The 19589-nt window shown below is 55.0% G+C and overlaps 1 protein-coding gene across 4 annotated transcripts; it reads right to left on the reverse strand.

Moving 5' to 3' along the window:
• Positions 1 to 210: 210 nt before the first annotated feature.
• ETNK2 (ethanolamine kinase 2) lies at positions 211 to 18363 on the reverse strand. 4 transcript variants are annotated; one of them, XM_036874294.1, is made up of 9 exons: positions 17859 to 18353; positions 15953 to 16212; positions 12851 to 12973; positions 8083 to 8225; positions 7405 to 7488; positions 5653 to 5694; positions 4818 to 4963; positions 3042 to 3115; positions 211 to 1413 (listed from the first exon to the last, which is right to left on the reverse strand). In XM_036874294.1, the coding sequence occupies exons 1-9, from the start codon at positions 18114 to 18116 to the stop codon at positions 1341 to 1343; spliced, it is 1203 nt and encodes a 400-aa protein (XP_036730189.1). In that variant the 5' UTR covers positions 18117 to 18353; the 3' UTR covers positions 211 to 1340. The 4 variants fall into 4 exon arrangements, with proteins under 4 accessions (XP_036730189.1, XP_036730196.1, XP_036730192.1 ...); XM_036874301.1 differs by lacking the exon at positions 12851 to 12973 and having other exon boundaries at positions 17859 to 18363; XM_036874297.1 differs by lacking the exon at positions 5653 to 5694 and having other exon boundaries at positions 17859 to 18352.
• Between the last annotated feature and the right edge of the window lie 1226 nt (positions 18364 to 19589).

Genomic DNA, 19589 nt, shown 5'->3' on the forward strand with positions numbered 1-19589 from the left:
GAGCTGTGAAACCACCAGCTCTGCCCAGGTCTACCCCAAATCAGGACCCCAGGCCTTGTGAGCCAGGTAAATGGAGGGCGTGGTGCAAAGTGTGCAGCCCAAAGGGGCCCCAGAGAGGAGGGACTGGAGCACCCTGCCACCCCCCCACCGCAGGAGAACTAGTCACACCATCCGAGTCAAACCCTACCAGTGGCACTCAGACACAGAGTGGTCCATAAATGGCCGTTTTAATGCAGAAAACCATGATAATTTACAAATGAATAATTTTATAGGCCAGAGCCAGAAAGGCCTGAGGCTGTGAGGGCAGAAAGGAGGTGGAGGCCATTGGGAGTCGGGGCAACAGCTCCTTCAGCACCTTCACGACCGATCCCACCCAGGCTCCTGCAGGCTGGGCAAGCCCCGGCGGTCCCTGGCCCCTGCCCTTTGACTCCCACTAGTCATTCCCCAGTGGGGACACCGCGGGTCAACTTCAGGACAGAAGGTGGACATGGAGAGACTGTTCCTTGGAAGTGAGGGCCTGGAGGGCAAGGGAGGGAACAAGGCAGGAGGCTGCTGGCTGTTGTCCAGCCACCCCACTCTTGGCTCCGTCCCCTCTGGCCAAGCCACAGCAGGAAGCAGAGCCAGGCTTTGGTGGCCCATTCCCTTGCTTTCCCTCCCAGCAGGCGGCAGAGGTACAGAACACAAGCCTGGAGCAGAAATGGCACTGGAGGAGAGCACATGTCCTCAGGCTGAGGTTTGGGAAGGGGTTATTTGATTGGATATGGTTTGGAGAAAGGGAGTAATCTCAGATGAGGTGGCTGCTGGGGGTGCCATCAAACCCAATTCTAGACCCCACCCCCCCAAGATATGTACATCCATCTGTCAGAGTTGGCAGGATGCTGGTTTGGGCTCAGCACCTCCCACATGGGGCATGCAGGGGTAGACAGGCTGGAGGCTCAGGGCCCTGGAGGTAGAAAGGAGCCCTCCCACCTTCCCCCTTCCCCAAGCCAGGAAGGTCAAAGATACATCCAAGGCAGCCCAGATGCCAGGATGGCGCGGGGCTGGGAATGCTGGCCTTTCCAGGGTGGTTGTGGTCTGAGCCCTGGCTGGCTGCAGGCACTCCCCACCACCCAGTCTGGCAAGGTGAAGAGGACCCCCAGAGCTGGGGCCTATCAGCCCCTCCAAACAAGAATGGTCACCAGAAGCATCACTGGGGGCTGGCAACAGGGGCAGAGCCTTCTCCTGGGACACCCACCTGTCCCCTCGCCCACCTTGTCCAAAGGTGAAGACCCCAGAGCAGAATGGAGCCCTGGAGAACAGGTCTGGCCAGGCAGATGGGAGGGGAGGGATGGGAACGCTGGTCACTTTGGCATCTCCAAGGCTGACACTTGAGGCTTCACCTTGAAATACTGGTTGAATCGGATCACTGCATACCTGCCAGAAGACAGGAAAGGGAACTGGGGGTGAGAAGGGTAGCCAGGTGAGCCCTGCTGGGGGCACTCACACCATGAGGAAAATTTCTCACCAGCTCAGCCCATCTAGGTCTGGGCAAATGGACCCTAGCCCAGGCTGGGGTTTTTTGTTTTGTTTTGTTTTCACTTCAACTATAATTTTATTTTTCTTCTTAGATTAGACTGGAGCAACCCCTCCCCAAACACATTGGTTTGTTTGTTCAGTCTTTACAGCTCAGTGTGGTCAGTACGTTCACCTTGTTGAGCAACAGATCTCCAGGACTTTTTCATTCTGTAAAACTGGACTCTTATCTCCCCTACACAGCAACTGCCCAGCCCCCAGCACCCATTATTCTACTTTCTGTTTCTATGGATTTGACTACTTTAGTTACCTCATCTAAGTGGGATCATATAGTATTTGTCTTTTTGTGACTGGCTTATTTCACTTAGTACAATGTCCTTAAGGTGCATCCGTGTTGTAGCATGTGACATAATTTCCTTCCTTTTTAAAGGAATAACATTCCCTTGTGTGGATAGACCACATTTTGTTTATCCATTCACCCATCAATGAACACTTGGGTTGCTTCCACCTCTTGGCTACTGTGAATAATGCTACTATGAACATGGTTGTGCAAATATCTGCTTGAGACCCTGCTTTCAATTCTTTTGGGTATATACCCAGCAGTGAGATTGCTGGATCGTACAGTAATTCTATGTTAACTCTTTGAGGAAGCACCGTATTGTTTCCCACAGAAGTTACACCATTTCACATTCCCAACAGCAGTGCGCAAGGGTTGCCATTTCTCCACCTCCTCACCAACACTTGTTATCTTCTGTTTATTCAAAAGTAGCCATCCTAATGGGGGTGAGGTAGATGTGATTGTGGGTTTGACTTGCATTTCTCTAATTTTTGTGAACACTTTAAAGCCAGCATCCTTTTCAGCTGAGGGTGGGTGGGCAGGACAAAGACAAAGAGACTGGACCAGAATGGAAGACAAAATGATTCCTGGTTTTAGGGACATGTATATCTCGCACGACAGGGCCGCCTAAGTAGTCAATACTCAAGTACAGTCTCGGTACAGCCCCTAGTATATCACTAGGGGCCACTAAAGGAGCAGTTGGGTCTGATACCCCATGCAGGGAGGCAGCATAGTCAGCTAAACCACCAAGGGACCTCAGCCAGTCATCCCCCCTCTGGAACTCTGGCCCCTCTGCTATAAAATGAGGTTTGGACTCATGATCTTTCAGACTAATTTCCAGCAGTTCCCTTCAGCACCGGGCTCTGTGGGGAAGAGCACTGGCAGAAGAGCCGGGCAGTGAAGCAGACAGCAGGCTATAATAGGGAAAGAGGAATCAGGAGGCAGGGTGCAAGGGCTTCTGACCACTTCCAGAGAGGGATTCTGGGCACACGCGCTTCCCCAGGCATCCCTGGAGCAGTGACCCGCCTCGCATGGGCTGGCTGGAATGGGGATGGTGAGCAGAGCAGGGCAATGGACCTGGACATTCTGTTTGGGGTGTCCTTTACCCCCACGTACTGGGCTCGAGGCTCTTCCGTTCCTCCACGCCCGCCCCCACCAGCCCACTGACTTTCAACTTGCTCCCTGCACTCACCTGAGGAAATTAAAGTCGATGGTGGAGAACTGGCTCTGGATGAGGGCCCAGAGTGCCCAGAAGAAGTGAGACGCCTGAAAACACATCAGAGAAGATCAGTGTAGTGAGCCCCCCAAAACTGTCATGGACCCTATAGCTGGAGGGACACAGTCACTGTGGAAGACGCAGAACTAAGACACTGGCAGAGACACAGTGGGGTCTCCCCAGCACAGGTGGGAGATATTCCAGAGGTCAAGTCACTGGAGGGTATTTGGGGACTCCACTCCTAGAAAAAGGCAAGCAAAGTAGGTTCTACCGCCCTCAGGCTTAAGCAGACTTTCAGCTTGTTCCCCAGCCTAAGCCGGATCTGAACTCCAGCCCTGGCCGCTCCCCTACCCAGGAGAATCTTCAAGCCCAAGGTATCCAGGACAAGAGAAATCCCTAAGGCAGAGCTCAGGCCTGGTTGCCAGTGGAGGGGGTGGCACCCCATCTGCAGTGCCCTGGCCACATGGGCATCAGAGGTCCAGTTGCTGGAAGACCTCTAAAGTGACTTCTTTCGCCCCTTACCCTCTCTTCTACCACAAGGTGGGTGAGGTTAGACAGTGAGTGTGGACATGAGCCGGGCTGCTGACCGAGGGTTCAACTGCCTCCCCAGAGCCAGACCCCCCGGGGCCCAGGCCACCCCAGGCTCAAGAAGCTAGAGCGCCGTGGTTCCTGCTGCTCCAGTGACCCCAGGCCAGGGCCCCCACTCCTGTGGCTCTCCTGCCCCACCCCAAGTCCTGCTCACTCTGGGGTTGGCTCTATAGTACCTCCCCCCATTTTATTCTCTTTTCACGACTTAAAAGGAGCAGAGCTCAATTAGCAAGTGGGAATGGTTACTAAAAATTTAGCAAGAGGAAGGCATAGGTGGAACAGTTAAGAGGAAGAACCTGAAGAAGAATCACTTGGTTGTACAGCAGAAATTAACATAACATTGTAAATCAACTATACTTCAATAAGTATTTTTAAAAAAAGGAAGAACCTGATAAGAATCAGTTTTACACCAATGAGGAAAATAGAATAGGCAATTTAAAATTACAGGTAATTAAAGATTTTATTTAAGTTCTCTGATGTATTGTGAAATTCAGGGCAGCTGACTTGTCTTCTTGCTTATGCATGGCTGACATTAGTAAGACTAGTTAGCAATCCCCTTGGTGCATACCAGTGGAGACCTGGCATGAACCATGTACCTTGGATAATCAGCACTCAAAATCAAGAACTGACAGTACAGTAATTTGAGAAGAAAGAGCCTGATGGGAAAGGCTTACACAGAGTTCTGAGTGAGTCAGTGGAGATAGTTAACAAGGAGGATTAGAACTGACATTCTCTATCTTCTCCAAAGACAAAAAAAAAAAACAAAACACAAAACTTAAGGGATGTATTTAACTGTAGCATGAAAGGCTAAGGTTAGACACTGGAAAGAACTTGTCCAAATGAGAGACTTGCTAAAATAGGAAGCTGGGATCTTTCTTGGAAGTAGTTCTCTAGGAAGGAGAGAACCTGGACTTGATGGAATGGGAGGAAAGCAGGGAATAGAGTGTCAGTATTAAGAGGATGCCCAAGATGGCTCTTCCCAGACCCCCCCTCTAGGTTGGGGTTCAGGAGCATATGATGGGACTCCCCCAGGACCTCACCCCTGACCCTGGGCTCTGCTTCCTCCTCCACCACAAGGCTGTGAGAAGGCAGGAGCTGGGGGTGGGCCCTGAGTCCCTCCCCCCAGCTCTCCTTCCCCCATCCCTTCCAGTCACAAGCACTCACCAGGGCAAACTTGTTGACTTGCACATAGAGCCTCTCCACCTCCCTGGGGGTCACAGCCATCCCCTTCTGTGCCTGCAGGTAGTAGCGCAGCCACTGCAGCTGGGTCTCCCGCGCTGGGTACCGGCAGTAATCGACCTCATTCACACCTGATGGGGAGGCAGCCGCACAGAAGTTGCTGGGAGATGGGCCTACCTGGGGGTCTCCTCCAGCTCAGTAGGTGTTCCCTGATCCCCTCAAAACTTCCATGTCCTGTGCCCTGTGGCGCTGTGCAAAGAATGCAGCTTCTTTGACCACCAAACTCTAATGTGTGGAGGGTCGACCCCCATCCCAGCTGGGGGCACTGCTTTCAGTGGGCTGAGCTGGAGGAAAGCACAGAGAGAGGCAGACTCGTTGAGGGGCAAGGCACAGTCCTGGAAGTGATGGGGACCCCCTAAGACAGCACTACTGTGTCCCTGAGCCCTACACAAAACCACGGCACATTGGAGGCGCTGGGTCAAAGCCCTGAATCAGGAGCCTAGTTGTCTTAGATCTGATGCTAACCTCCAGTTAACTTCGGGCAAGCCCTTTCCTTTCACTGGCCAAAATCTCATTTGTAAAGCAAGGGCTGGACGTAGTGCACCTCAGATACTGCTTCCTGAAGCAGTGTTGAGGTGGTTAACCTAAAAACATCGCCTGGAGTGCTTGGCGAAAATACAGATTGCCAGGCACCCACCCATGTCCAACTCTCCAGATGATTCGGAAACACAGCCAGGCTTGGAACCCCTAAGATAAATGGCCTTGAATCCTTCTAGTCCCACCCTTCCTTGAGTCCTCAAACTGCCAGCCCCGTACGCACCAGCACATCTTGGGCATGATGGCAGAGAGCCTAGATTCAGAGCTGGTACAGAAAGACACAGTTTATTAACGACAGGACCAGGACTGGGCCACCTTGTCTGGTCTCTTCCTCCCTCTTCTTTTCTTCCTATCTTTCCCAAGCTTCCCTTATGTCCCTGGAGAAACACACTCAGTCTTCTGGGCCCCCAAGAGTATGGCTGGAGAACAAGGTCCTGGCACGGATGTATACACTAAGGCCCAGATAGAAGAAAGCTGTTCAAGGTCACACAGCCAGTTAGAGGCTGGTTCTTAGCTCCCAGGTTCCTCCTCCTTCATTCTCAACTTGGAAGCAGGATGCAATCTGCCCCCTTGGAGAAATTCCAGCTGGACTGGGTGAGAAGGACTTAAAATGCTTAAAAATTATCCCTTTTGGAAAGGCCAGTGGGTCTGGCAGCTGAGCAGTCACAGGCCCAGTGCCGTGCGGGTGCCAGCCTCTGCTCCAGGCCACACCCCACAGCTCAGCTGCTCTGCCCAGCTGAGGCCCCATCTGTCCCTTGGGTTCCTAGATGCAGCTGGTGGCCACCCTGGGGAGTCATACCTTCAGGTACAAGCAGTGCTTGACAGCCCTGGTCACCTGGGGTTCCAGAAGGGAGAGGGTTGGCCTGTGTTGGCCTGGGGAGTGCCTCAGGCTGGCCCAGGTGCCGGCTCTACAGTTGGTCTGGGCGTGCCTCACCTATCCTAAGCCACAGGGACTGGCCACATCACGCCGAGCACCCCACACTGCTAGCCTGGGGATGTCCCTCCAGCCCCAGTGTCCACCTCCATCCACCAGTTGCCTCTTTAGCCCCATCGAATTGTTTAACAATTAAGCCCTCGAGCTGGAAAAACCTGCCCTGCTTCCTTTACACAAATGATTCTATTGTACACACCTACCTTTATGGAAGGACGGCCTACGCCAGGACACACCCCAAATCCAACCTCTTCCATGGCTGCTCCAGCCTCCCTCGGAGGCAGAAAAGCTCCCCTGCCTGACATCAGCAGTAAATACCAACGTGGAGCTTAGTATGTGCCACACTGGTGTGTGTATCGCATATCAATACTATGAAGTAGGCACTATTATCATCTCCATTTTACAGAGGCACAGAGAAGGTAAGTAACCTGCCCCAAGCGTCATGCAGCTAGTAAGCAATAAAGCCAGGATGTGAAGTAGGGGAGTCAAGTTGCAAAGTACACACTTTTAACTAGTTCCACCATGATTAATCTCATCAGGCCACCAGGCAAATAGCTACTTGCAGCTTGTTCTGCCCCTTATCTGCCTGCAGGGCCCCTATTTACGACTGCACGGGTTGACTGGGCATAAAGGAGCTTGGACAGGGGGTGAGTGGAGGCCGACATCAAGCTGAGCTGGGCCAGCTGGCGTGGGCTGTGTCTGCCCAGCGGAAGGAAGGGGTCTCTTTAGAATTCACATGCCAAGCCGAATGTCCTCAGGGATCCTACAGAGGGCACATTTTCCTAATTTGTACCAAAGTGCCATATGGGCTAGCAGGGACTTACTCTGTGTACGTGCGTCTGCCCCGGCCCACCCCACTCGCCCCATGAGACCTGGAGCTTTCTCAAGGCAGGCTGTGCCTGGCCCCTCCCTCAAGCTGTGATATCTTGAGGACAGGGGTGTCCACCCTCCACTCCCCATGCACAGAACCCCCTCCAACCCTTCCCCTGGACCTGGCCCTCCATCACAAGGAGGATATAGGCCAAAGAGTAATGCCCTTCTCACCTGCAAACTCATTGAAATGGTTGCCAATGTCAAAAGCTTGGTAGTTATAGCCGGCATATTCATAGTCAATGAACCGTACATGACCTGTGAGGTGAGGAAAGGCAGTGAGGGTTGGCCCCAGATCTGGATATAGGGCTTGGTCAAGCTTTCACAGACCTCAGGAGTGCACCCACTGACTCTCACTGGCCTCTGCAGCAACCCAGCCTAACCCAACTTCTCAGTGGCAACTTTCTTCTAAGTTGCTTCCTTCCATCTTTCCACCTGTCTGTCTGCCCTTTCCCCAGCTCCAGCTGTCCCTCTCACACAGCTGGGTCCTCAGACTCTCCCCAACTAAAGACATCTGTCCTCAGCATGGCTGAGGACCAGAAAATAAAGCCAAGTACTCCATGGGGGTGAAGCTATCATCAGGAACACAGGGAAGGCTCAGAGCAGCCAAGACGTCCTCGTTGTCAGGGGAATGGCTCCACAAACCATGATTTTGAGTTCTTTCTTGGCAAAGATTTTTCTAAGTAGGAATTTGTTTCTTTTTCATTTCTCCCCTACAAATTAACTTGAGACCTACACCAGAAGGTCTCACTTTGCTTGTCCAAGTACCAGCCTGAGGAGGAGAACCCAAACGCCAGCTGATCCAGCAGCCTGAGCCCTGCTGCTGCCTGGCCAGGGCTGGGGAAGCCGTACCTTTGGTGCTGTCGTAGATGATGTTCTTACAGAGCAGGTCATTGTGGCAAAACACCACGGGGGAGTCCAACTGGGGCAGGTGCTCCTTCAACCAGGCCAGCTCCCGCTCCAACACCTCGACCTCAGGGACATCTGCAGAAAGGCTGGGCAGTGGCAAGAAAGGTGGCCGGTGGAGGGAGGGCTGACGGCAGACAGGCACATGCTTGCCCTCAAAAGCCCTGGGCTCTGGCCCCATCACTACCTCTTATTGCAGAGGGACCTTGGACAAATGGCTGACCTTTCAGACCCTCACTTTTGTCACTTGTAAAATGGCCTTTCCTATCCTTCTGACTTCCTGTGGTTATTCTAAGAAGCTGATTAAAACATGGGCATAAAAGCATTTTGCAAAGCATAAAAGTCCCTGACCGAACAATGTCCTGATACTTCGTGAAAGGGAGAGGGAAATAAGGATGGAGGCACAAGGAGGTGTCAGGGGAGGGAGAATGAATGTCCAAACTCAATTATTCCAGAAAGAACAAGGGCAGCAGGGGAGGGATGCAAACAGACCTGCTCTTGGGATGTGCGGAACAATTCCTAGGGGGAGGTGAAGCTCTCTAAAACAAGACCCCAGAGCTCCTCCAGTGGAAGAGTGACAGTGCCCTGGCAGTGGCGGCAGCACTGGCGCCCTCTTGAGGAGACAGAGGGACGTTCCTGTGTGTCTCCCTCCTGCTCCGGTGGCTGGCGTCATGGTTGGAAAGGACTAGAGATCATCTAGACTAGCTTCCCATCACACAGCGAGACCACTCAGGTCTACAGAAGAAAGCAGAACAAATTGCTTCTTGGGCCCACTCCTCCAAGGCCAAGGGGATACGAGGGCCTTTCAATTGAAAAGCACTTGCTCTGTTGCGGCTCAATAACTCACCTCTTCCCCCTTGAACTATGGGTGTGTTTCCCCGCCCCGGCCCCCTGCTTGTGTAGGAACAAAGATGCATGAAGGCCACCTGTCCCTCGGCCCACCCCATCCTGTGGCCCACGGCAGGCATTTCTGCTAAAAGTACATGTTGAGGAATGAATGAACAGGTCAGTCAGTGATGTTCTCAGAGGTCATGGGGAAGTTGGTGAGGGTGCACTGTGCTCCAATGCTCTGAACTTTGCTCCCAGGAAGCACACAGTTCTGTGTGTACTGAAAAACCAAATAGTTAGCAGAGCCCTTAAAACCCTAGCCTCCCTCCTCCCCTCCACCCATTGGTGGTTCCGGGCTTTTATCTCCATTCACATGACTCCTGTTTGCTTTCTTGTCCAGGGCAGTGAGGGTACATGCGGGAGGATGTGAATGAGACATGTCCTCTCTGACCCTCCCCCAGGACGCCCCATTGCCCCTCACCCAGCCCAGAAGCCAGAACACAGGGAAGAGTAGTCAGCGACTAAGGCATCCCCGTGTTCCCCTGGAAAAGGATGAGCAGCGGGCTCCCTCCAGGCTCTGAGAAGGTCAAAGCTAAAGAGGATCTTAGGTCTCCAGTCTAACCCCATGGGGAATCGGAGGCTCAGGGGAGGGCAGAGACTTCCTCCCGCCTCCAGATGTGTCTTACACAGCTGGATACTCTACTCCCTCACCTAAGGAAAGCAGTCCTCAGCCTATCCAAGAATCCAAAATCAAGCTGAGCCTCTGAACTGAGGGGGCCTCAGTGCCCCTCAGGGGCTCTGCACAGGCCACTCTGAGTCTAGGGGTCTATTAGGGGTGGGATGGGGGAGGCCTCCCCTCACCCTCGTTGGAATTTATCTGTGTTGACAGGTCTGCATAAGATACATTTTAATCTGGGCTTTTCTTAAGAAGCTACCTTTTCCTTTAAGATTCTTTTTTTCCCCCTTGGACTGAGACCATCCAAAGATAAGAATTAGGAGGCTTCCTTTGGTTTGCCCAGGTCTTAGCCTGAAAAACATGTCTTTGACATCCAAGATGCCTGCTGCCCAGGCCCTGACCTCTGTCTGACCCCTACCCTACCCACCCCAAGGCCACACAGCTGGTTACTGTGGGAACAGTCCAGGCCTTCTACCTCCCTGGGCAGCCCTGCTTCCCTCCCCTGAGCGCTTGAAACGTCACCAGCTTTGCTACCTTCAGCCCTGACATCACTTGACTCTCTCAAGGCTGTGGGGATGGCAGAATAGTAACCACCACTGCATCACAGAAACTTCCACATCCCAGGTGAAGGGGCTGGGGGCCCTCCTCAGGGAAGCCTGAGGGTTCCCCTGAAGGGACTGCTGCCTGGCAAGTGTCCACTCGGCATTCAGGATCCGGGCGGGGGAGGGAGAGGAAGTACCTTCTCCCCACAGGGAAAGGACTTTCTAAGTGTTCAAACTTACTGACTCATCACCTTTGCCCTCATACCAATCAACCCATCCAAAGCTCCTCTTGATGCCCCTTAAGCAGTTATCAACTCCACCTTCCCCAGCCATGCTGGGCTCCTCCATGTCCCACCCAACACCAAGACTATCAAATCTGTTTCCACAAGATCTGACTCATCCCCCTATTCTCCATCCCTTCATGAAGCTTCCCTAGGGCAATGTTCCTCAGAGCATGGTTCCTTGATCACCTGCCTCAGAATCACCTGGGGAGCCTGTCAAAATGCAGATTCCTAGGGTCTAATGCAAGACCTCCCAATCAATCTCCAGGGTTAGGCTCGGAATCTGTACTTAGCAAGCACACAGGGGAATCTCATGCTCCAATTTGGGAACCCTAGTCCTAGATGTTGCCCACTGAATCACAAGACTCCCCCAGCTGGCCTCCCTGCCTCGAAGCCCCCAACTCCCACCCAAATCTGTCCTTTACAATGAACCCCTGGCTCCAACACCTTTACAATGACTCTCCACTGCCTGATAAATTAATCTGGGCTCCTTAACCTGGCACTGAAGGCCCCTCACAGTCTAGCTCCAACTCACCTCTGCAGCCCCATCTCCCACGACCCATCCCCAATCCCTCCTGAAGATCTGCTCCAGCCAGGCCCTCATCTGCTCAGCATCCACAAGCAAGCTGTGCTCATGCTGTCTCCTCCAGCCGGAGGCCTCCCTTCTCATCTCTGCCATACTACCTCTGCCAAGAAGACTTTCCCTGGTGCTCCCACCCCTGCATACATCACACACACTGCATAGCTAGGTCCTATTTACACGGACGGTTTCTAAGCTCCTTGAGGGCAGGGCCCATGTCACCTTCAAGTTTTTTGCTGTTTTAAATCCCAATCAATCAGTGTTTGTGAAATGAAGGACTGACTAAATCAGGGTTATTAGGCAATGACTGGAGCTCAAGTGCTTCACCCCATCCGAGTGATTGCTCATCGCTGCCCTGCTTGCGGCAGGTTAGACAGTTTAAGGCAGACATCATCCCCTCAAGAGGCTCAATTTAAGCAAATTGATTTGCCTAAGGTCAAAGGTGAGACAAGAGAAAAGGAAGTTGGCCAGCTCTTCCTCAGGGCACACTCCCCTCCCAACAAGGTCACACCCCGAGGTTACACAGTGACAGTACAGTCAAAAGAAGCTGCAGTAACAAGGGTCATGCCCGAGCATCAGGCCTGGACTCTAGTCCTTGAATTGCCACTGATCAGTATAACCTTGGGCAAGTCCCATCCTTCCTCTGGGCCTCAGTTTTTCCATCTGTCAAACGAAAGTGGTGGGCTGGATGATCAGAGGGTCTTGCTCTCTATGTGCTGTTCTAGTCCTAAGGGGGGAAGCAGTCCTTGTCCCAGAGCCATTTGACACAGAAGGTCTGAACAAAGGCCGTCCTAGACAAGTAGTCTCAAAGCGGTGCTTAATAATCTCTGAGAGGGAGGATCTAGATAAAGTCATGTGTGCGTGCATGTGACAGAGACACACGATCGGGATGGTTAATTATTACCATCTTAGAGGGAGAAGGAGATACCCTTCCTCCAAACCTCTTCTGTGCCCTGCTCCCACAAACATTTGGAGAAGAGTGATGTTCAGCCCCAGTGGGGAACATGGAGGAATCGGAGACCCACTATGGCCTTTTCTGGGGGAGGCAGGGATGATGACCTCAATCTTTTCTCCATGCCACCATCCTTTTCTCAGCGCTCAAGGGTATGCTGGGGAGTCAGGCATCTGAAGGCTAGAAGGACTCTCAGGCTGCCGGCGAGAGCATAAGGATAGGTCCAGGGAACTGCGTCTTACCTGGGGAAAGGCCATGTCAGGATGGGTAGAGTGCACCCCTCCCTGGGAAGAGCAGTGAGGAAGCAGCGAGCTGTCAGCTTGAACAAGGTGAGGAACCGGGGCCCCAGAGCCATGTGGGGACAAGAGGTGCCCAGGCAAGTAGCAGGAATCTTGAAGTCCAAGGGCTTGTCAGCTGATGAGCTGAGTTCTTCTGACTGACTCTGAACTCAACCCCACCCCATTCTCAAGAAGGCCGGTCCCTCCCTTCTCATTGCTCAGAAGCCAGCTCAGGTAGAAAGGGCCCTGTGTGGAAACAGAAGCCCTGCCTCTGACTAGTCCTGTGACACTGGGCAAAGCTTAGTCTCTGAGCTCAGTATCCTTCAAGTGAAATGGGGAGATGCTGACCCTAGTCCCCGCCACAACCAGAAAACTGAAGAAGAAATAAGCACATAGGTGTAAAACTGCGGAAACAAGTTCCTGAGATTTCGTCAATCAGCCCAACTCTGCTTGGAGACAGAGGCTCAGGAATCAGGACTGAAGCCACTAAACCTTCTGTCGGGGCGGGCTGGGGAAGGGAGGTCATATTAAGGCAGCAGAGACAGTGGTAGCCTTGAACCCTCTCAGATCTTTGTACCTGGGGTTGATCTCGTTCTTCACAAGGGTGAAGTAATTGTGCATCTTGTGCCAGAGGATGGGCTTGGGCAGGCTGCCGTTGGCGTGGATGGTGTGAATCTTTGCCATTTCTAAGGCAATTAGCCTACAGCAGAAAACAGGAAGAGTAGAGTATGAGTGTGGGGCAGGCCCTCCCCAGCTCAGCCACTCCTGAGCATAAAGAAATGGCCCTACAAGGTCCATTGGGGCCAAGTGTAGGACTATTACAAATCTGTTAGGAGCTCTTGGTCCTGCAGAAGGAAGGTCTCAGCAGAAGATGTGAAAATGAGATAAGGCCTTCAGCTCAGCAGCTCCCCTTCCAGAACCAGAGCCAGCGGGGCTTCAGGGAGCGAAAGGGCACAGCAGTGGGCCGTTGGCCACAGGTCAATGACCCTGCCCCACCCCAAGGTTGAGTGCCTACAGCAACCCCTGAGGACAGACGGGTCACCTGGGGAGGGGGGCAGAACCCCTCCCACCCCCCACCCCAGCCCCGCCCCCTTGGACTCAGACCCACGCCCTCAGGGGGAGGTAAATGCAGGGCACCAAGGAATCAGGGGGTGGTAATGCCACGCAGGGAAGAAATGCTTGTCTCTTATCAGCCTGGCCAAGGTGGGGAGGGAAGCAGGCTGGCCCAGGGCAGCCCCTTCCTCTGCGGCAGGGAGTTGATGCTGGCGGCTGGGTGCCAAGGACGCAAAACAAACCAGCGTTCTATTTTCAAGTTCTCCTGTGGACATTATCCAAGGTCCCGGGAGAGAAGGAGGGGGCGGTGGGGAGAGGAGAAAGCAGAGCTGGGGAAGGTTGCTGGGAGAGGGCGGGGGTGGATGGAGGACTGACCGGGCAGAGAGGGAAGGCCTTGATAAGGACCCCAGCGTCTGAGGCCCTGTGTCCCAGCTGGGCTCCCCCAGTCCTCTGCCTGCTCTCCCTTCTGGAGCCCCACCCCCCACTCAGCTGCCAAGCCTCCAGCATTCAAGCTTCCTTCGCCTCTGCCTGTTGCTCGAATAATAATCACTGGGAAAGACAACAAAGGCATTGGCTGTCTGAAACCTTGTTACTGAGCTGTTCCAGGGACACCCCCTCCCCTGGCCGGGTCCTTGGAAGGGACAGCCATCACCCAACAGGATGGCAGGGCAGACTAGGGGCTCCTCCAGAAGCCCCCAAGGCTCCCACCTCCTAAAGGGTAGAGGGGGCAGGGGGCGTGGCAGTGACCGAGTGGGTGAGAGATGAAGGCTGTGCTTTCAGAGGCGAGAGGCCTTGGGGCAGGAGGGTGCCCGCCAGGGCTTGGGCAGGGCAGGGAAGCAGCCCCTGAGACCCGGGGTTCCCCTACCCAAAGGAAGATTCGGAAAAGAGCCTAAACAGAGTGTTTCCTTGAATATCAATAGGGCTGTTGTCTGGAATAGCAATGAAAGTAACCTCAACAGTCAGCGTTTTTATGCTGCAAAGCCTCGGCAGGAGGCGGAGGTCCGGAGGTGAGGTTCAGGGGAACCTGGGGCGGTGGCTCCTGAGGCCTCTTCCTCCCTGCCTTTCCCTCAGAGATCCACCTTCATCCCAGAAGGATAATGGTCTATCCTGGGAAAATCATCAAGGAAGGGTCTACCTCCCATACTTATCCCAATTTCTGGCTCTCCCCCAAATGTAAAGTTCTTCTTATTATCAAACCTAAATCCATCTTCAATCTTCCTGACAATGGTAATTGTTTCCATGAAAGAATGAGTGACAGCATCAGATTCCCAGAGGTGGCAGGAGACTGGGAGTGGTGAGGACCTGACAATATCTGAGCTTTTTGTCACAAGACTGAGGGAGAGCTGGGAGGGGTACTGTGGGAGAAGTCAGGACAGAGTTCCCCCGGCCCCGCTCTGACCTCACATCTCTAGCTGGGTGCATTTTGAACTATCACCTGGAGCCTGAGAAGACCCTCGCACAGGGCTGCATGTCCCACCCCCACCCCAGATACACACACATACAGCTACAACATACAACTCCACATGAATATCCTGAGGCTCAACCAGCCCGAGAGGCAGTGCTCTCAGATTTCCTTCTTCTAAGTCCCTAGAGGGCCTGCTAGGGGTTCACTGCAAATAGGGCCAGGCGCACTAGCTTGAGGTCAGCTGGGTAGCAGGTGACAGCTAAGAAGCTTCTTGGTCTACTCCCTGCATGGGCTTTTCTATTTCCCTTCAAGATTTGAAAGGCTCCTTCCCCTTAGCTGGGACAGGACAGATCCCAAGGGTCTCAAGCAGACCCCCATGCTGTTGTTCCCGGTGTCAGGGGTAAATTTCGGTTTGCCTCAAGCCTCACTACAGTCTGAGTGCCCTGCACATGGGCGTGGCATTGTGGGGAGGAAGAAGGATCCTGCCTGACATCCCTGCTCAGCATGGTCAGAGGAGAGCATAATATGGGCTCTTCTTTGGTTCTCCCCCTTCCAGACCCCCAGCAGTGGCATCCACAGGGCTTAAAGGTTAAGTCCAGTTCCTGGGTCCTACACATCCAGGCGCTTAATAGGAGCAGCTCCCTGGGGGCCATGGGTCCTTGTGAGCCTCTGGAAGGAAGCCTCAGCAGTTCCCCAAACCTGGGCGCCTACCTTGTCAGGAAGCCCAGAAGGAGCTCAGACTGGGGTGGGGAGGCATCTCTCTGGGTTGGTACAACCACACTCACCCCGGATAAGGCCCATTTTCCAGGAATGCCTGAGCCCTCGGCAGGAGGGGAGGAGCAGGAAACCCTGAGCACTCTGGGGATTTCACTTCCAAGGCTCCGAGATGTTTCCAGGTCAGACTTGGGATGGGTGGAGGACTGAGGCATGGGCCAGGAGGCAGATCCCCCTTTGGTCCCATGTTCACCAAAATTCTCACTTGCCTCCCCAAGAACACATCCTTTCAGCAGACCCCACTGAAAATCTACACAAAACTATAGCTCCTCTCCGCAGAGCAAGGCACATAAACACACACACATTTTTCATGCAATTTCAGGGAGCTCACAGATCTTAAGAGTCTCTTTCATGGACGCCACTCCACCAGGGAAGCTGGCCAACGATTTCAAAGCCCAAGGCCTGTGGAATCATGGAGATGAATGATACACTGGGCACCCTCCTCACCTGAAGAGCCGGGGCTCACGGATGTGCTCTGGCCCCAAGGCCATGCCCCTCATGTACTCGTAGCACAGCCCATTCTGGAAGGTGCAGTAGAGTTTGGGGGCGCAGCCATGTGCTCGCAGCAGCTGGAAGTTCCTGACCTCACTCTCCCGGTCCACCAGCAGCTCCGTCCGCTCCCCGTACACCCGGACCAGCACACAGTCCCGCATGTCCTCCTCCACGTAGCAGGCCACCAGCTTGTTGGTAATGCCATCAGTGAAGCGCTGGCATGGGGGAGAGGGCAGCGCAGGGACGTGTGGGGCAGGGACTCTGCTCTTGCCCCGTGGTGACCTAGCTCCAGCACAGGGTGCTCGTTTGAATGCTGAGCACAATCGCACAGAACCCCCGTCCTTTAGCCCTCTCACTTAGTAAAGAGCTCAGCACTGCTCCTAACCCTCCACCCTCTCCCAATGCTTGAGGTAGACCAGAGAGTTCAAGAAAAAAATGGCAGCTTGGGCTCAGCCCAGGCATGCTTCTCCTGGGTCTGCCTCTAGTGGATGGGATTTGGCGGTGGAGGAATTTTCACACCACTTACCTCCCCCCCCCCACTTTTCACTCTCCCATCAGGCCCTGAAAGAAACCTCCATGGACCAGGATGCGGCAGAGGGCGGGGAGTCACCTAGGATGGGTACAGCCTGACCCAACTTGCCTCTCACCACCTGCCAGGCAGAGGGCTCCTTGCTGTCCCTCTTGCCCCACGCAGCGGCAGAGGTACAGGAGGGTACTGAGGTTGGCACCCACCCCAGGGCCAGGTGGTCAGAGCTCCTTAGGGCCAGAAGAGACAGAGACAGTAGATCCTGGGCAGGTTCTCTGGGTAGGGTGACAAGGAGGAATGAACCATGGAATTTATGGGGCACGGTGTGAGAGAGCTGGAAGGGGCCTTAGGGGACATTTGAAGTAATAAAAGGTGGGGAAACTGAGGCCCAGAGAGGGGAGGGACTGGAAGACAGCATGTTAGGCCAGTGCTGGAATTAAACTCAGGCCTGCTTGATGCCCTGACGGTTTTACACCAAAGTTGTCTTTTATTTTGAAAATGTTACCCACTCACCCCTCCCCCAAAAGGGGTCTGTCAACCTTCACACATGGTCCTGAACCTCACTTTTCCCCACCCAGAAGGCCCAGCAGCATGGAGTCCCTACCACCCCAGCACAAGCTGCAGGTGCCCACTCGGGGCAACATCCTCCACAGGCAGCTCCCAGAGGGAACGGGACAGCTGAAGACTCTTTACAGAGGAGGCAGGTCTGCTGGGAAGTCAGCCTGAGGCTCCTCAGGGGGAGGCTCTGCCCACGTCTGTCCCTGCCAATGTGCCCAGCAGAGCGAGGAGGTGCCCTGTGTAGGGGGAGCTGAGGCAGAGCTAGGGGCGATGGTGAGGCTTTCCACGCAGCTCAGGGCTCGGGGCTAGCTGGAATTCCTCAGGGACCAGCAGGAGCAGTTCGGAGCCCGGAGGCTTTGCTCCCACTACGGGGTGTGTGAGTGTGGGGGGTGCCCTTAAAAGTTCCTGCCTCCGCAGGCTTCTGAGCCGGATGGCTACTTGCTTCTGGGCAGCGAGGGGCACCGGCGCACAGCGACAGGGGGTGGGGCCCCCACGCACAACGTGCTGACAGTGGGCAGGTGGATCTCCCGCGTGCCCGAGAGCCCCAGGAGGGGGGGTGTGTGTGGAGGGCCGAGGGAGGCGGGAGCCTAGCTTTGCTTAGGGACCAAAATAGATGGAGAAAGAAATACATACGCAAACCACCATTTCAACCCTCTTCTGGGCAGCAGCCGCGCACCCCTGGGACCGACACCCGGAAGGATGCACGAACGCACGTCCACGCATCCCCGTTCCAGCCCCGGCGGGGCCCCATCCCCTGCCCCGCGCCCGCTCGGCTACCTTAGTCCGAACTTGCTGGGGCTTCCAATGCGGCCGCAGCTCCCGGATGAGGCGCAGGGCGCCGGGGAGGATGTCGTCCTGGTCCACGGATATGCCGAAGCACGGGACGGCGGCGGCCCTCGGGGGGCCCGGCGGTTCCCGGCAGCCCGCGCCGGCCGCAGCCTTCTCCTCCATGCCCCATGAGCACTGCGGGCAAGGCGCCTGCCTCCTCAGGTAAAAGGGAGAGCACGGCAGGGGAGCCGAAGGGGGCACAGCCATTCCCTGCAGCCCCACCCCCTCGGAGCCGCCGCGCGGACGCTAGCCCCCGCGGGGGGGCCCGGCGCGGGAGTGGGAGTGGTAGAGGAGGGGCCAGGGGAAGTCCATGACTCAGGAGCCAGCAGCCCGCTTCAATCGCCGCCTCGCAGCCGGGAGCCCGAAGCCGACCCGGGAACGCCGGGGCCCGCCGCGATTGTGACATCACGGGCCGCGGGGCGGGGGCCGCGGGAATGCCCCCACCCCACCCCGCCCCGCCCCGGCCCGCTGGCCGCGGGGGTGCGCTGCCTGCCACCGCGGGCGGCCGCGGCCACAGTTACCTGGAGAGCCTGGCGGGGTGACGCCCCCGGAGAGGCCGTGACGCAGGGGGCGGGGCCGGGGTGGGCCCGGTGGGCCCGCCCCAACCCGGGTCTCAGGCCCGGTATCCCCCGGTTCGCTCCCCCCGCTTCCGTGGCAGCGAAGTGGCCTCCTCCTTCCCACCTCGGCTGGGGCCGCTCTCCCTGTGTAACCTGGGGCAGGGCCGGGGGAAGCCTCTTCCCGCCCCCCACTGCATCCTGGAGTGTGGCGATACTGCTGCTCCCAAGAGGTCAGCTTAGGCTAGACCACCTGTCCCCCAGCTTCCTGCCCCCAATCCCTGGACTCCTGGAAGAGGCTCCGCGGGAAAAGGCCTTTTCCGATGGCAAGGGGACTTTGGGGGATGCTTTTTGGGGGTGGGTGTGCCAATGGGGACCTCACTAGTCACCTGGCCGCGTGGGAGAGCTCTCACTGCACCACCCAGAAAAGTGCCTATTTCCCCACGTTGCCCCTTTCACCTATTCAGGAACCTCTCAACCACAAGCCTCCTGTCTTGATTGCTGTCCAGAATCCAGCTCTGCCCAGTGGAACTTCTGCGATGATGGACATGTCCTATATCTGTTCTGTCCAGTGCAGTGGCCACCAGCCACATGTGACTATCCAGCAATTGAAATGCGGCTAGTGTGACATTTAATTTAATTTTATGTTTAATGTAAATAGCCATATATGGCTGTCTTATTGAACAGGGTAGGAGATGATTGGGGGGCCTGCCTACTTAAGGTCATGGGGCCCCAGTATGTTGAGCTGGAAACGACACTGACTCCAACCCTTCCTGCAAACAGTGAGGAAATAAACCTAAGCAGGCAAGAAAACTCAGAGAATTGTGCTCTTGGCTCTGCACTGGGATGCTGGCAGATGTGGGAGTGCTGCCCTAGAGAGGCCCTGGTGTTCTATACAACTCCAAGAGCCTGTAATTCTAGAGGTATGAGCTTTGCTGGGGCCTGGATGGGCCACTCAGTGCCTCACCCTCTTCAGTCAAAAGAAGGGTGAGCAGTTGTCATGAAGAGGGACAGTGTCAGTGGCTTCATTCAGGTAGATGCTGCCTCTCATTCCCCAAGCTACACATCTCCTGCAGATTGTCCAAGGGGTCAGAGTGGGAGAAGACATCAGCCTGAGTCCCAAGTC

The sequence above is a fragment of the Balaenoptera musculus genome, chromosome 1, assembly GCF_009873245.2.
Source record: "Balaenoptera musculus isolate JJ_BM4_2016_0621 chromosome 1, mBalMus1.pri.v3, whole genome shotgun sequence".
In the NCBI taxonomy this organism is placed as follows: domain Eukaryota; kingdom Metazoa; phylum Chordata; class Mammalia; order Artiodactyla; family Balaenopteridae; genus Balaenoptera; species Balaenoptera musculus.

Coding starts and splice junctions, on each gene's coding strand:
- ETNK2 (XM_036874294.1), bottom strand. CDS start 18,116: ATGGCTGTGCCCCCTTCGGCTCCCCTGCCGTGCTCTCCCTTTTACCTG. Junction 16,213..17,858: donor CCCAGCAAGTTCGGACTAAG/GTAGCCGAGCGG, acceptor CCCCCATGCCAG/CGCTTCACTGATGGCATTAC. Junction 7,489..8,082: donor CATCTACGACAGCACCAAAG/GTACGGCTTCCC, acceptor CTCACCTCACAG/GTCATGTACGGTTCATTGAC.